The sequence below is a fragment of the Bufo gargarizans genome, chromosome 2 (assembly GCF_014858855.1).
Source record: "Bufo gargarizans isolate SCDJY-AF-19 chromosome 2, ASM1485885v1, whole genome shotgun sequence".
Classification (NCBI taxonomy): domain Eukaryota; kingdom Metazoa; phylum Chordata; class Amphibia; order Anura; family Bufonidae; genus Bufo; species Bufo gargarizans.
Genome location: NC_058081.1, coordinates 106,437,277 through 106,452,767, shown reverse-complemented (window position 1 = coordinate 106,452,767; position 15,491 = coordinate 106,437,277). Strand labels below are relative to the sequence as shown.

Sequence of the window (15,491 nt, the reverse complement as noted above, 5' to 3'; positions counted from 1 at the left end):
GTTCCTTTTAAAGGATACCTATCAGAAAAAATGAGGAAAATACCATTTTATTGGACATTCAAATTGTAAATCTGTTTCTAAATAAATAGATCATAAAAATTACTGTTTGAAGTTGCTAGTCCAAAACCTGAAGAAGGCTTCTGAGACAATTTCCTGTTCTGATTCCTATAAGGCACAGCATTGTCTTGAAGACCTGGTGTGAATTGTAACGTATACCTTTGACCTGGCTTTAATAGCAGTGTGTTTATGTAGGTACATCTTTATGTTTGTTGATTGAGAGCCATGCAAGGTCTCCATGACACCGTTTGACAGAAATCAGAACAGGAACTTTTGTCAGCAGAATCTGTCTCCAGGCTTTGGGCCCATAAACTCAAGTGATCGTATATTTGCAGAGATAAGATATTACAAAGTGTTTAGATGAAAATTGACTTTTTTCATTTTCTTATGTCAGTTCTCAATCTCAGAGAATCCCTTCAAAAAATTATTTTTCCTCTGCAGTCTCTTTAGAAAATATACTATATCTGTTTAATGAATCAACTTACCTTATACCAGGTAGATGCGCCCACTGGATTCCTCCATTGCAGTTTTTCCTCTTCACGCAGATCCCACAGTTTTCAAAACTGCTGATAATAAATAGCCAGGTCCATAAATATTGGGACATCAACACAATTCTAAAATCTTTGGCTCTATACACCACCACAATGGATTTGAAATGAAGCAAACAAGATGGGCTTTAACTGCAGACCGTCATCTTCAACCTCTTAAGGACACATGACGTACTGGTACATCATGATGCCCTGGTACTTACTCATTGAGCAGGCACCTAGGCTAAGTGCGCCGGGGGGTCCTGTGACCCCCCCCCCCCCATGTCGGTGATCGCAGAAAACCGCAGGTGAATTCAGACCTGCGCTTTTCTGCGTTTCCGGGTTATTCGGGTCTCTGAAGACCCGATAACCCGGAACAGGATGGTGATGGTGGTGTGATTTTACCCCACCAATCACCATCCTGCGATCCTGAGAGGTGATGGTTGGTGGGCGGGACGAGATTCAAAAGTTGCAAGCGCTCCTCTCCTCCTCCTTTTGTGTTCCGGAGCTGGAGGAGAGAGGAGCTGCCTGCACGTTGTGTCCATCGGTGCCAGCATCACCCAATCTGTGCCCCCCAGGACCCGATCTGTGCCCCAGCACCCCCCATCTATACCGCAGGTACATAGGGAAAGCATAGGGAAAGTTTGGGTTAGGCAGGGAAAATAAAGGGAAAGTTAGTTTGAAAACTTTGATTGCATCACCCTAAGTTAGGGTGTCTGGGGTCCACAGCACAGCTGTGTGACCCTAGACCCCCCCCAGGGGTGCTGCCGCTCCCCCCCCCCAACTTTTTTGGGGTGCAGGATTTATTATTTTTTTTGTTTTTGTGTACGCTGACTGTGGCCGGCCACTGTTAGCGAATAGCACACCCCACCGCTGATCAACTTCAGACGATTGATCAACTGTTTTGGAAAAAAAAAGTCACATTTTTTAGCCCTTTTTTTTTTTTTCTGTTAGTTTTAGGGTGAGTTCGCGAACACCTGTGCCCCCACACACACACCAAATAAAGATTTTCCACACACGCAATTACACACGCAGACACACACTCCCCTATGGCCCGCCGGACGTTCTCGGCATACGCCCAGCTTGCCTCCGACTCGGAGAGTCCCAATGAGGACGAGGATGACCCCACATTCGCGTTGTCATCCGCGGAGACGCCGCCAGGCGGAGCAAGGGGACCGCCATGTTAGGGACCCTGTGGCCCAGCCTAGTACGAGAAGCTCTGGGGCTCCTACTAGTTTTCCGGCCCACCAGTTAAATCCACCGGAGCACCCTGCCGGTGAACTAGTCTGGTGTAGCCCAGAGCGATACAAAGCCGTGATTCCTGATTTTGTAGGCCAATCAGGAATCCAGATTTCCACAGTGGGCTACACTGAATATGACTTTTTTTGTCATTTTTTTCAGTGACCCACTGGTAAATCTGATGGTGGAGCAGACGAACCTGTACGCCCAACAGTTCGTTGCTCAACACCCGGGCTCCTTTTTGGCCAGGCCCGGTGCCTGGACGCCGGTCAATGCAGCCGAAATGAGGACATTTTGGGGCCTCGTGCTGCATATGGGCCTGGTCAAGAAACCCAGTGTCAGGCTGTACTGGAGTGGGGACGTCCTATACCAGACCCCACTTTACAGTACGGCCATGACACGCTTCCGGTTTGAGGCCATCCGGAAATGTCTGCATTGGTGGTGATCCTGCCCATGACCGTCTGTATAAGATACGGCCGGTCATCGATCACTTTGGGGCCAAATTCATGGAGGCCTATGTACCTGGAAGGGAGGTTGCGGTTGATGAGTCTCTCATTGCGTTCAAGGGGAGACTCATTTTCCGCCAGTATGTGCCCTCCAAGCGAGCGAGGTATGGCGTGAAGCTATACAAAATTTGTGAGAGTACCTCAGGGTACACTTACAAATTTCGTGTATACGAGGGGCGAGATTCCTGGATTCAACCCTCAGAATGTCCCCCCACTCGGGGTGTTACCGGGAAACTTGTGTGGGACCTTATGTACCCACTGCTGGATAAGGGTTACCACCTGTACGTGGATAACTTTTATACCAGTATCCCCTTGTTCCAGTCCCTTGCCACCAGAGTGGCAAGTGGACTTGATCTCTCTGATCAAGTCCTCAATCCATATAACGCCATGCGCAAAACCCGGGCATGGTACAAAAAAGTTGCTGTCTACTTGGTGCAGGTTGCCATGTACAACTCTTTTGTGCTGTTCCGGAGCGCTGGCAACACAGGGACATTCCTTCAGTTCTATGAGGCAGTCCTCAAGGCCCTGATCTTTTCGGACCGGGAAAGAGCAGGCCGGAGTACCTCGGGAACTGTAGGCGCCCGGATCGTCCCTGGCCAACACTTTCCAGGTGTGGTCCCCCATACTGGAAAGAAGGGACGAACCCAAAAAAGGTGCATAGTGTGTCACAGGAGCGGGATACGGAAGGACGCCACAACTCAATGTGACACGTGCCCCGATCATCCGGGCCTCTGCATTATTGGTTGCTTCAGGGAGTATTACACTTCCATGGAGTACTAAATTTATATCCCAATTTAGCACTGACATCGGATTAAAAAAAACTGGTTCTCAGACTTGAGACACCCCAAAAAACTAAAATAATACATTAAAAGTAGACATATTAGGTATCGCCGCGTCGGTAAGAATCTTCTCTATAAAAATACCCCATGATCTAACGCCCCAGATTAACATGGTCCAGAAAAAAATAAAAAAAAAGTTGTTTTTTTTGTCACCTTACATAATAAAAAGTTTAATAGCAAGCGATCAAAAAGTCATATAGCCCAAAAATAGTGCCAATAAAACCGTCCTCTCATCCCGCAAAAAAATGAGCCCCCACATAAGATAATCGGATTAAAAAAAAAAAAAAAATGACTTAGACTTTAGAGATACAAAATAATTTTTTTTGTATCAAAAAGGATAATATAGTCAAAAACCTAAATAATTGTAAAAAGACTTATTAGGTATCGCCACGTCCGTAAGAATCTCCTCTATAAAAATATTCCATGACCTAACCCCCCCAGATTAACACGGTCAAAAAAAAACTGAGCCAAAACCGCTATTTTTAGCACTTTTCTATTTCAATCCGTTGAAATAACAAAACAAGGGTTTACAACCAAACAAAAGTTAATATTTATTACCCTGATACTGCAGTTAACAGAAATGCCACATTTATGGTCATAAACTGCTGTATCAGTAAAAGGGAGGCCGCAAAAGGAAAGGACCGACATGGTTTCTGGAAGGCCGATTTTGATGGCCTTTTTTATTGACACCATGTCCCTTTTGAAGCCCCCCTGATGCCCCCTAGAGTAAAAACTCCCTAAAAGTGACCCCATCTAAGAAACTACATCCCTCAAGGTATTCAAAACTGATTACACAAACTTTATTAACCCTTTAAGTGTTCCTCAACAGTTAATGGCAAATGGAGATGAAATTTCAGAATTAAAATTTTTGGTAACCTTGCCTCACAAAAATTTAATATAGAGCAACCAAAAATCATATGTACCCTAAAAATAGTCCCCAAAAAAATGCCACCTTATCCCGTAGTTTCCAAAATGGGGTCACTTTTAGGGAGTTTCTACTCCAGGGGTGCATTGGGGGGTTGAAATAGGACACGGTGTAAATAAAAATCAGCCCTCCAAAAAACCAAACTGCGCACCTTTTCCTCTACGCCCCGCTGTGTGGCCGTACAGTAGTGTACGGCCACATATTGGGTGTTTCTGTAAATGGCAGTCAGGGCAATAAAGATACAGTCTTGTTTGGCTGTTAACCCTTGCTTTGTTAGTGGGAAAAAATGGGTTAAAATGGAAAATTAGGCAAAAAAATGAAATTCTCAAATTTTATCCCCATTTGCCAATAACTCTTGTGCAACACCTAAAGGGTTAACAAAGTTTGTAAAATCAGTTTTGAATACCTTGACGGGTGTAGTTTATAGAATGGGGTCATTTTTGGGTGGTTTCTATTATGTAAGCCTCGCAAAGTGACTTCAAACCTGTAGTGGTCCCTAAAAATTGGGTTTTTGTAAATTTCTGAAAAATTTCAAGATTTGCTTCTAAACTTCTAAGCCTTGTAACATCCCCAAAAAATAAAATATAATTCCCAAAATAATTCAAACATGAAGTAGACATATGGGTAATGTAAAGTCATCACAATTGTTGGGGATATTACTATGTGTTACAGAAGTAGAGAAACTGAAACTTTGAAATTTGCTAATTTTTCCAAATTTTTGGTAAATTAGGTATTTTTTTATGCAAAAAAAATATTTTTTTTTACTTCATTTTAACAGTGTCATGAAGTACAATATGTGACAAAAAATCAATCTCAGAATGGTCTGGATAAGTCAAAGCGTTTTAAAGTTATCACCACTTCAAGTGACACTGGTCAGATTTGCAAAAAATGGCCTGGTCCTAAAGGTGAAATAAGGCTGTGTCCCTAAGGGGTTAATTTGAGGGTATTTACATCCAAATCAGGTGAACGGTGTAGGAATTACAACAGTTTGCATATGTGCCTCCCACTTGTTAAGGGACCAAAAGTAATGAGACAATTGGCTTCTCAGCTGTTCCATGGCCAGGTGTGTGTTATTCCCTCATTATGCCAATTACAATGAACAGATAAAAGGTCCAGAGTTCATTTCAAGTGTGCTATTTGAATTTGGAATCTGTTGCTGTCAACTGTCAAGATGAGATCCAAAGAGCTGTCACTATCAGTGACGCAAGCCATCATTGGGCTGAAAAAACAAAACACACCCATCAGAGATAGCAAAAACATTAGGCGTGGCCAAAACAACAGTTTGGAACATTCTTAAAAAGAAGGAACGCATCGGGGAGCTCAGCAACACAACAAGACCCGGAGGACCACTGAAAACAACTGTGGTGGATGACCAAAGAATTCTTTCCCTGGTGAAGAAAACACCCTTCACAACAGTTGGTCAGATCAAGAACACTCTCCAGGAGGTAGGTGTATGTGTGTCAAAGTCAACAATCAAGAGAAAACATCACCAGAGTGAATACAGAGGGTTCACCACAAGATGTACACCATTGGTGAACCTCAAAAACAGGAAGACCAGATTAGAGTTTGCCAAACGACATCAAAAAGCCTTCACGGTTCTGGAACAACATCCTATGGACAGATGAGACCAAGATCAACTTGTACCAGAGTGATGGGAAGAGAAGAGTATGGAGAAGGAAAGGAACTGCTCATGATCCTAAGCATACCACCTCATCAGTGAAGCATGGTGGTGGTAGTGTCATGGCGTGGGCATGTATGGCTGCCAATGGAACTGGTTCTCTTGTATTTATTGATGATGTGACTGTTGACAAAAGCAGCAGGATGAATTCTGAAGTGTTTCGGGCAATATTATCTGCTAATATTCAGCCAAATGCTTCAGAACTCATTGGACGGCTCTTCACAGTGCAGATGGACAATGACCCAAAGCATACTGCAAAAGCAACCAAAGAGTTTTTTTAAGGGAAAGAAGTGGAATGTTATGCAATGGCCAAGTCAATCACCTGACCTGAATCCGTTTGAGAATTCATTTCACTTGCTGAAGACAAAACTGGAGGGAAAATGCCGCAAGAACAAGCAGGAACTGAAGACAGTTGCAGTAGAGGCCTGGCAGAGCATCACCAGGGATGAAACCCAACGTCTGGTGATGTCTATGTGTTCCAGACTTCAGGCTGTAATTCACTGCAAAAGATTTGCAACCAAGTATTGAAAAGTAAAAGTTTGATCCATGATTATTATGTCCCATTACTTTTGGTCCCTTAACAAGTAGGAGGCACATATGCAAACTTGTAATTCCTACACCTTTCACCTGATTTGGATGTAAATACCCTCAAATTAAAGCTGACAGTCTGCAGTTAAAGCACATCTTGTTTGTTTCATTTCAAATCCATTGTGGTGGTGTATAGAGCCAAATTGTGTCTATGTCCTAATATTTATGGACCTGACTGTAGTATAAACTAATGTGTTGGGGAATTCCATTATCTGTACTTCCCTAATTTGGTAATACTCTACATAGAGGCTGTTGCTGACAAATCTACTTTGTCTCCGGATCCATGCTGCTGACTGTCAGCAGACTCCAGCAGCAACCACTTCCTCTGCTAGCTGCAGATCAGTCGTCTATCTGTTCGATGCAAAATCATATACCGTGATGCATGTTAGAAAGGATCTATCACTTCATGCCTCATAGTAGTAAATATTCTATTCCCAATAAAATAATTCTAGAGCACATTTTTTTTAAAACGGATTTGTCATGCCTTTGTTATGTCTCTTAGAAATGTGTGAACAAATTGACAACTGGGTGATGCTAGTTGAGGGTGTGTCTCTACACAGTTTGACACTTCCCAGTCAGTGCTGCCAGTGTCGTATTCTGCAGGGACACACTCCTTACTGGTAGCACTCAGTTGGCAATTCATTTTATTCCTAAACTTCTAGGAGGAATAACAGAGGAACAGCTCAGTGCAGAGTTATGGGGAAAAAGTGTTTGAGAAGTGCTATTTTTATGGGGAATATAGTCATTGCGTAGGGTGGTGCTTCCCAACCAGGGTGCTTTTGGGGTCCCTTGGTATCTGGTCAAAAATGCCCTACTACACAGGGAGGTCTCACTTTTGAAGTAGGGATGGTAAACTGATTTTGATATCTGTAAAATGAGAACCTTCACAGACATAAACTGATTTAAGCCTGCCTTAAAATGCTTTGTACCTAGGGACAGGCAAAAGCCCTAAAACAATTTAGCTTTTCCTGCCCTTACACCAAGCTAATTTTGAGTTATGAAGTTCCTATAGTAAATAAATTTTTCAAGGCGTACTAAATAGAAATATGATTGGAAATCATTGTTTAACCCTTTACTGTTTTTTTAACGCAATCCTTAAAGGGAATCTGTCGCCATGAAAATGCAGCGTAACCCGCAGGCAGTATGTTCTAGAGCAGGAGGAGCTGAGCAGATTGATGCATAGATTTATGGGAAAAGCTTAAGCAAAACTTACCTAAATATTATTAAGTCAACCCAACATAGTGAAGTACCGCAAGGGTTCTTATGATCGCGTTTTTTTTTTATTGTACTTACAAAGTTTAAAACAAATGCATATAAAATAAAACTGAGTCTTTTTCTCCACCTGCCCGACCTGGGTTTTCGCTCGTTGCTTCTTCAGGGGCAGCTCCATACTAAACTAACACCCTTCATTTTATGATGGTATGGGCCTTGTCACTAATACCTCCTAAGAGATGCCTTTTTCAAATAAAATGAGTCATTTAAAAACATAAAAAATATAAAAAAGACTTTTCATACATATTCTCTCATTTACATCATACAAATCACAGCATAATCATCTCATGAGCTTATCTTGTCCACATAGCCATATCCAATCAAAAACACTTTTCATAATTTTTTCAGACCCAGCAATTAAATAGTCTACTTTCTCTATTTCAGCTTCTTTTAAACAATTGCATGGTGATTAAATACCATTGATACCTCCGATCCCTCTATTCTAATCACATGATAAATCCCCAGACATTAATCTCTATTACAGGTTAGATCCCAAGTTCTACATTCCTCCATTTTTCATTTAATACAAGTCTTGATGTCCAACTCAACATTAAATCCGGTGGGTTGCAAAGTGCCCAGGCAATAGATCCATTCCACCTCTTTCCTATAAATTTTTGCAATAGGATCCTCCCCTCTCCGCTTTGTCAATACTTTCTCCAAACCTACAAATTTTAAACCTGGATTTTTATTATGTACTTTTTTATAGAGAGCTGACACATTATGCGTCTCCACCTCTTTTTATATGTATATGTTCTTGCACACTTTTTTAAGTTTTCTCAGGGTCCTCCCTACATAGTGGATTCGCATGACACTTCACCTTTAACACAAATTACTTTACTTCTAGACACTATCTCCTCAATTCATAGAAACCTAGAATGTGTCGGCAGATGAGAACCATTTGGCCCATCTAGTCTGCCCAATATACTGAATACTATGGATAGCCCCTGGCCCTATCTTATATGAAGGATGGTCTTATGCCTATCCCATGCATGCTTAAACTCCTCCACTGTATTTGCAGCTGCCACTTCTGCAGGAAGGCTATTCCATGCATCCACTACTCTCTCAGTAAAGTAATACTTCCTTATATTACTTTTAAACCTTTGCCCCTCTAATTTAAAACTGTCCTCTTGTAGCTGTTTTTCTTCTTTTAAATATTCTCCTCTTTTACCTTGTTGATTCCCTTTATGTATTTAAAAGTCTCTCTCATATCCCCTCCGTCTCGTCTTTCTTCCAAGCTATACATGTTAAGGTCCTTTTATTCTTTCCTGGTAAGTTTTTTTTTTATCCTGCAATCCATGTACTAGTTTAGTAGCTCTTCTCTGAACTCTCTCCAAAGTATCAATATCCTTATGGAGATATGGTCTCCAGTACTGAGCACAATACTCCAAATGAGGTCTCACTAGTGCTCTGTAGAGCGGCATGAGCACCTCCCTCTTTCTACTGGTAATGCCTCTCCCTATACACCCAAGCATTCTGCTAGCATTTCCTGCTGCTCTATGACATTGTCTGCCTACCATTAAGTCTTCTGAAATAATGACCCCTAAATCCCTTTCCTCAGATACTGAGGTTAGGACTGTATCACTGATGTTATATTCTGCTCTTGGGTTTTTACGCCCCAGGTGCATCATCTTGCACTTACCAACATTAAATTTGAGTTGCCAGATTTTGACCGTTCCTCTAGTTTTCCTAAAACCTTTTCCATTTGGTGTATCCCTCCAGGAACATCAACCCTGTTACAAATCTTTGTGTCATCAGCAAAAAGACACACCTTACCATCGAGGCCTTCTGCAATTTCGCTGATAAAGATATTAAACAATAAGGGTCCCAGAACAGATCCCTGAGGTACCCCACTGGTAACAAGACCATGGTCTGAATATACTCCATTGACTACAACCCTCTGTTGTCTGTCCCTCTGCCACTGCCTAATCCATTCAACAATGGATTCTGTTTTGTCTATTTCCCTTTGGATGGTTCTTGCAAGGTGCACAAAAACCGCACCATGTGAATTGGTGTTTCTTCTCTTTTTGTTGATTAATAGGTAAAAAAACTATGCACCAATTTGTCTTTAATATTTGGGGCTTTTCTAAAGGTTATAGTAGGTTTTTCTGGGATTAACCCTCCCAAGACCGGATCATTTTTCAAAACAGACCAGTTATTACATACGGCATTTTTTTTAATCACACCTGCACTACTACTATATTGCATAATAAACGCTAATCTTACTTTCTCCTTCCTTTCCTTTGCAGGAGCCATTTTGTTCCCGTCTCCCCTTCTTTCACCACATCCACTTTACATTTTTGCAAAAAAAAATCTTTCTTTTTTCTAGAAACCTTTGCCCAATTAATGTACTTTGTTCCTCATAATCTTGCCAATCCGTACAATTCCGGTGGACATTTACAGAGGTGGGACTAATAGACTCATTTTTCTCATTTATGTAAACTAAAAATCTTTCCAATCCCAACTTATCCCCTTTCCATACGAGCAAACAATCGTCTATATATCTTTTCCAAAATACTAGACCTCCCTTCATCTCTACCTATACTCAACTTAGGACTTATAAATTCCTCCGAAATAAAAATTTCCGTTGAACCAAAAATAATTATGGCATAGACAGAATTCTAGACATTCAAATATAAAAATCCTCTGTTCAAATGTCCTCTCAGGATCTTTCTTCATAAAAAAATCCACCACATTTCTCCCTTTCTCCCTAGGGATTACTGTATAAAGGGATGTAACATCCACAGTCGCAAATAGTACATCTTCAGTATAGGGACCAAAATGTGTCAATCATTTTATTACATCCCCTGTATCTTTCAGATATGCAGGGGTGCCCGTTACATATTGCAGGTAGAAATCCACATATTCACACAAGCGACTTGTAGGGAATTAATCCCCAACACTATTGGTCATCCAGGGGGATCCGTAGTGCTCTTATGTATCTTAGGTAAATAATAGATAACGGGAATAGCTGGATGTTTAATTCCCTAATATTCATATTCTTTCTTATTTAAAATAATTTTTTCTCTTCCCTTTTTTAATAACAACGTCTCCATTTCTTTTTTTAAATTGATAGTCGGGTCTTTTTTAAGTTTCTTGCATGTTTTCTCATCTTGTAATAATCCTTGCATCACATACGGTATTCATATTTTTTCTTTATGTAAAATTATCACCCCTCCCCTCTTATCTGCTGGCTTTATAACTATATGCTTATTGTTTTCCAATGACTTCAAACCCTGTCTTTCCCCATACGTAAGGTTCATGTATCTGGGTTTCATATATATCTTCTCTAATTCTTTTAATAAACCTCTCTTAAAGGCCTCAACACACTCATTTATTTTTTTGGGGTTGCAGAAAAAAACTAGATTTTTTTTCTGCGTAAACTAATGTGGATAATATCACAATTTCCTCCTTCTCTTGCAATTTGCTTTGGGTTTGACATCCTATATTTAGTAATATTTAGCTTCCTAATAAAACGGTGGAGAGGAAGTCCTGTTGTTTATCCAGTGATCAATTGCATCGAAAATAGACTGTGTGCCTTTTGAATACTGATACTTCCATTGTGGATTTAGGAGCTGCGTGGTCTTTTGTATAATATTCAGGACTAAGTGTGAACGCTAACCTACCTCACCATAGACCTGCTGCACTCCAGGAGGAATTGCAGTTTGAGACTGTTTTACTTTATTTTATTTTCATGTTTGTATTTTTTTTGTGTTGATTATCCGTAAAACTTAATTTATTCATCTAAATTGCATCTCATTCGGAGCTAAGAAGTCATGTGGGTGGCTATCTATCGCCCTGGGAAGGTGGTCACTGCTTGATTATTATTTTTTTAAATATGCCTCCTATGCCCCGCCGAATTTCTCCCGCTCAGTATGCTAATACTGAGCAAGGAGGAGGAGACTGAGTCTACGTGGGCGTCTCCTTCTCCCTGGCTGTAGCGCTGTCCAATCGCAGCGCAGAGCGTCACAGCCAGGGAGTGGGAGAAATCCAGCAGGGCATATTTTAAAAAATCAAGCAGGGTGGCAGCATCAGCAAGTACAGGTATATATCTCCCTTAATAAAATCGCATGAAATGTCCTCTAACTCAGAATGAGCAGCGATTTAGGCTACTTTCACACTGGCATTTTGGCTTTCTGTTTGTGAGATCCGCTCAGGGCTCTCACAAGCGGTCCAAAATGGATCAGTTTTGTCCTAATGCATTCTGAATGGAAAATGATCCACTCAGAATGCATCAGTTTACATCCATTCCGTCTCCATTCCACGCTTGCAGCGTTTTGGGTTTCGTCTGACGAAACTGAGCCAAACAGATCCGTTCTGACACACAATTTAAGTCAATGGGGACGGATCCATTTTCTATGACGCAATCTGGCACAATAGAAAACTGATCTGTCCTCCATTGACTTTCAGTGGTGTTCAAGACGGATCAGTCTTGGCTATGTTACAGATAATACAAAAGGATCCGTTCTAAACAGATCTGAACAGATCCGTGACTGATCCGCACCAAACGCGAGTGTGAAAGTAGCCTTAGATGAATACATTACAAGTTTTGCTGAATTTTTTCGCATAAACTATATATCAATCTGCTCAGCTCCTCCCGCTCTATAACATGCTGCTGGTAGCTTACACTGAATTTTCATGGTGACAGGTTCTTTTTAAAAACCGATGCCACATTAAGTGTGTATTCACACTTGGCAGATTTGTTGCAGACACTTTTTTGAGGGGTTGTCCTGGTGGAAAGCACATTGATGTCTGCAAATCCCACTCAGATGAATGGAGCCGTTGCAGAAATTTCTGCAGCAAATATATGAATTCACCTAATAGAATTTCACACATGAGCAGAAATTCAGGTGAGACACAAGAGTGCCATATTAGAAGTCACATTTGATAATGTTATTTCCTTATTTTTCCTTCAGCTTGGTGAAGAATCCGGCAGAGAGAGCCGACCTCAAACAGCTCATGGTAATGACTTCCTGTTTTAACAAATGTCAATGTTCTGGTCTGTGAAATGCTGAATCTCTTTGCGTACACGTCATGGGCACCCGCCAATTTTTCCTTCTGTCACTAACACATGCCTTGGATTGTCCTTTAGGTTCACAGCTTCATTAAAACGTCAGAGCAAGAAGAGGTGGATTTTGCCGGATGGCTGTGTTCTACTATGGGCCTGAAACAGCCCAGCACCCCCACTCATGCAGCGAGTGTGTGAGGAAAATGAGACAAGAAGCCGGTCCAGGCAGAGAGCCAACCTATCCCTCTTCTGCCATCCTGCAGGGATCTCTGCAGAACGTGCCAAAAATAAACGGTTTATATTCATTCTCTATACCCCTTCATTCAAAGAAGGGTGTGGTTCAAGAATAGATGTATCTCAGTGTCTCCCGTGGGCTTCACCTGCAGTAAGATGCTTGCTTCTATCCCATGATGCTTTGTGGTTCACAACGTTTTCAGTCCATAACAGGACAATTCTTCTAGTCTTTTTGTTTAGGAGGGGAACAAACTGTTAATTTTAATTTCCTAGCAAAAGGGTTCAATGGCTGTCAATCTCAGCCAAGGGCTGTAATATTTTATTTTATTGTCGTGTCTCTCGAAGTCAAAAGCAGATTGAAAAGGTAAAGATACAAATGTCTAATTTGTACCAGTTATCTAGATATATTTCTCTAAAGTAAAAAAACAAAACCTATTTTTCTTAATATTACTGTTCATGACAGCTGAAATTGGTCCCATATGAGAATACAACCCATACTGTCAGCTAGTACCCTGAGCTGTCTGGAGATCTGAGCCATGCGGGTAGCTGTCCGCAATAAAACCAGCATCAAAGCCATAACCCAGAGCCTACCATCTTTTAGGAATTTGCCTTCTTTTTGGAAATAACTCCTCTCTGCCGGAGCGTGAAACTGGCTACCGCACTTAATCTCTCTTGGTACAAACCACTCAGTTTTAGTAAATTTAAAGGGGTTCTGCACTTTGTTTAAACTGATGATCTATCCTCTAGATAGAACATCAGCTTATCAGCTTCTGATCGGCGGGGGTACGACACCCAGGACCCCCGCCGATCAGCTATTGGGAAGGCAGCGGCGCTCCAGCAGCGCCGCGGCCTTCTCACTGTTTACCGCTGGCTGAGTGACGTCACGACTTGTATCAACTGGCCTGGGCGCGGCTAAGCTCCATTCAAGGGAACGAAGCTTAGCCGCGTCCAGGCCAGTGATACTAGTCGTGACGTTACTGGGCTGGCGGTAAACAGTAAGAAGGCCGCGGCACTGCTGGAGCGCCACTACCTTCTTAAACAGCTGATCGGCAGGGGTCCCGGGTGTCGGACCCCCACCAGAGGATAGATCATCAGTTTAAACAAAGTGCAGAATCACTTTAAATATAATCAATTATAACATACTACATTTCAGGTTTTCTGTAATCTGTAGCAGTGAAGTCCATGGAGCATTACAGTTGTATTAAATGATAGTACCCCCTGCATGTTGCTCCGGTAGAGGAGGGGGATGTGTATCCAGCAGTTGTTCTGGTGCCTTTGCCTCTTCACCTGCCCTGACTTTTCATATTTATTTTCTATTTTAATGTTATGTGATCGCTCAGAATAATTTTGCTGTGTCAGGCTTCTGATCTTCATTATTCTCCTGTACCGAGTGTATGTAAGCTGCTTCTTACATCAGACAATACGAGGTGATGAAGAGAAGGCTGATGCCAACGCCTGGTTCCATCAGAAGCCTTCAGTCCTTATACCCTGTACCTCTGGAAATCTCAGATGTATTATCTTTGACTACAATAAACCTATGACAAAGACTTGTATAATTTGGACTGAGTTCTGTAACATAAATCATTAAACGAGGCATGGACTCGCAGGGCAGGGATGTAATATTACCACTTTACAAAGCGTTGGTGCGGCCTCATCCGATCTGGAATATGCAGTCCAGTTCTGGGCACCAGTCCATAGAAAGGACGCTCTGCAGCTGGAAAAAGTACAGAGGAGAGCGACTAAACTAATAAGGGGCATGGAGGGTCTTGGTTATGAAGAAATATTAAAATAATTTATTTAGTCTTGAGAAGAGACCTCAAAGGGGGGACATGATTAACCTATAAAAAATATAAATGGGCCATACAAAAATATGGCCATGTCAAATGCCCTCAAAAGAAAAAAGGGCACTGCCTCCGACTAGAGAAGAAAAAGTTCAGTCTCCGGAAGCGTCAAAGCTTCTTTACTGTAAGAACTGTGAATCTGTGGAATAGACTACCTCAGGACGTGGTCACATCAGGAACAGTGGACAGTTTTAAAAAGGGTTTAGATGAGTTCTTAAAAGTAAATTGCCTTAATGCTTATGAAAACATGTAGAAAACTGGGTCTGACTTCCTTCTGGGATTCGAGTCCCCACCTATCCCTTGGTTGAACTTGATGGACTTATGTCTTTTTTTTTCAACCGTATTAACTATGTAAAGCTACTGTTCTATCTATCCAATATTGAGAACCTCTCACAATGGAATCTGCCGCATGTTTTTAGTGCAGGAGGAGCTGAGCAGATTTATATGGCTCTGCTCTCTCTGAGCTCAGTTGTACACAGGACATCTTATCAGTGATTGATAGTATCCCCTTCGTAAGTGTGTATACTGAGATAGCTGTCAGTCACTGATAAGACGACCCCAAGTATAACTGAACTCAGAAAAAACTGAGATTTAAAGGGTAACTGCGTTTTTTAGACCTTTTCAGAAATTCACTTCTGCTTTTGCTGAATCCTTCCCCAGTGCTCTGATCTGCTTATACTGACTTCTGGGTGCCCCGGTGTGCTGCTCCTGTATCCAGCAATTCTCCTCAAGCCTGAAGGCGCATCTTAATACAGGCAGTCTGCCAGTACTATACTGGTC

The 15,491-nt window shown here is 41.6% G+C and overlaps 1 protein-coding gene across 1 annotated transcript in view; it reads left to right on the top strand.

Annotated features, from left to right (window-relative positions):
• The window catches only part of MAP2K1 (mitogen-activated protein kinase kinase 1), a 66,615-nt gene extending 53,479 nt beyond the window's left edge, over positions 1-13,136 (top strand). Inside the window, exons 10-11 of the mRNA XM_044283155.1 lie at positions 12,545-12,590; positions 12,721-13,136. Coding sequence (XP_044139090.1) covers positions 12,545-12,590; positions 12,721-12,834 — 160 coding nt within the window. The 3' untranslated portion in view covers positions 12,835-13,136. The remainder of the gene's footprint in view (positions 1-12,544; positions 12,591-12,720) is intronic.
• The last annotated feature ends 2,355 nt before the right edge of the window (positions 13,137-15,491 follow it).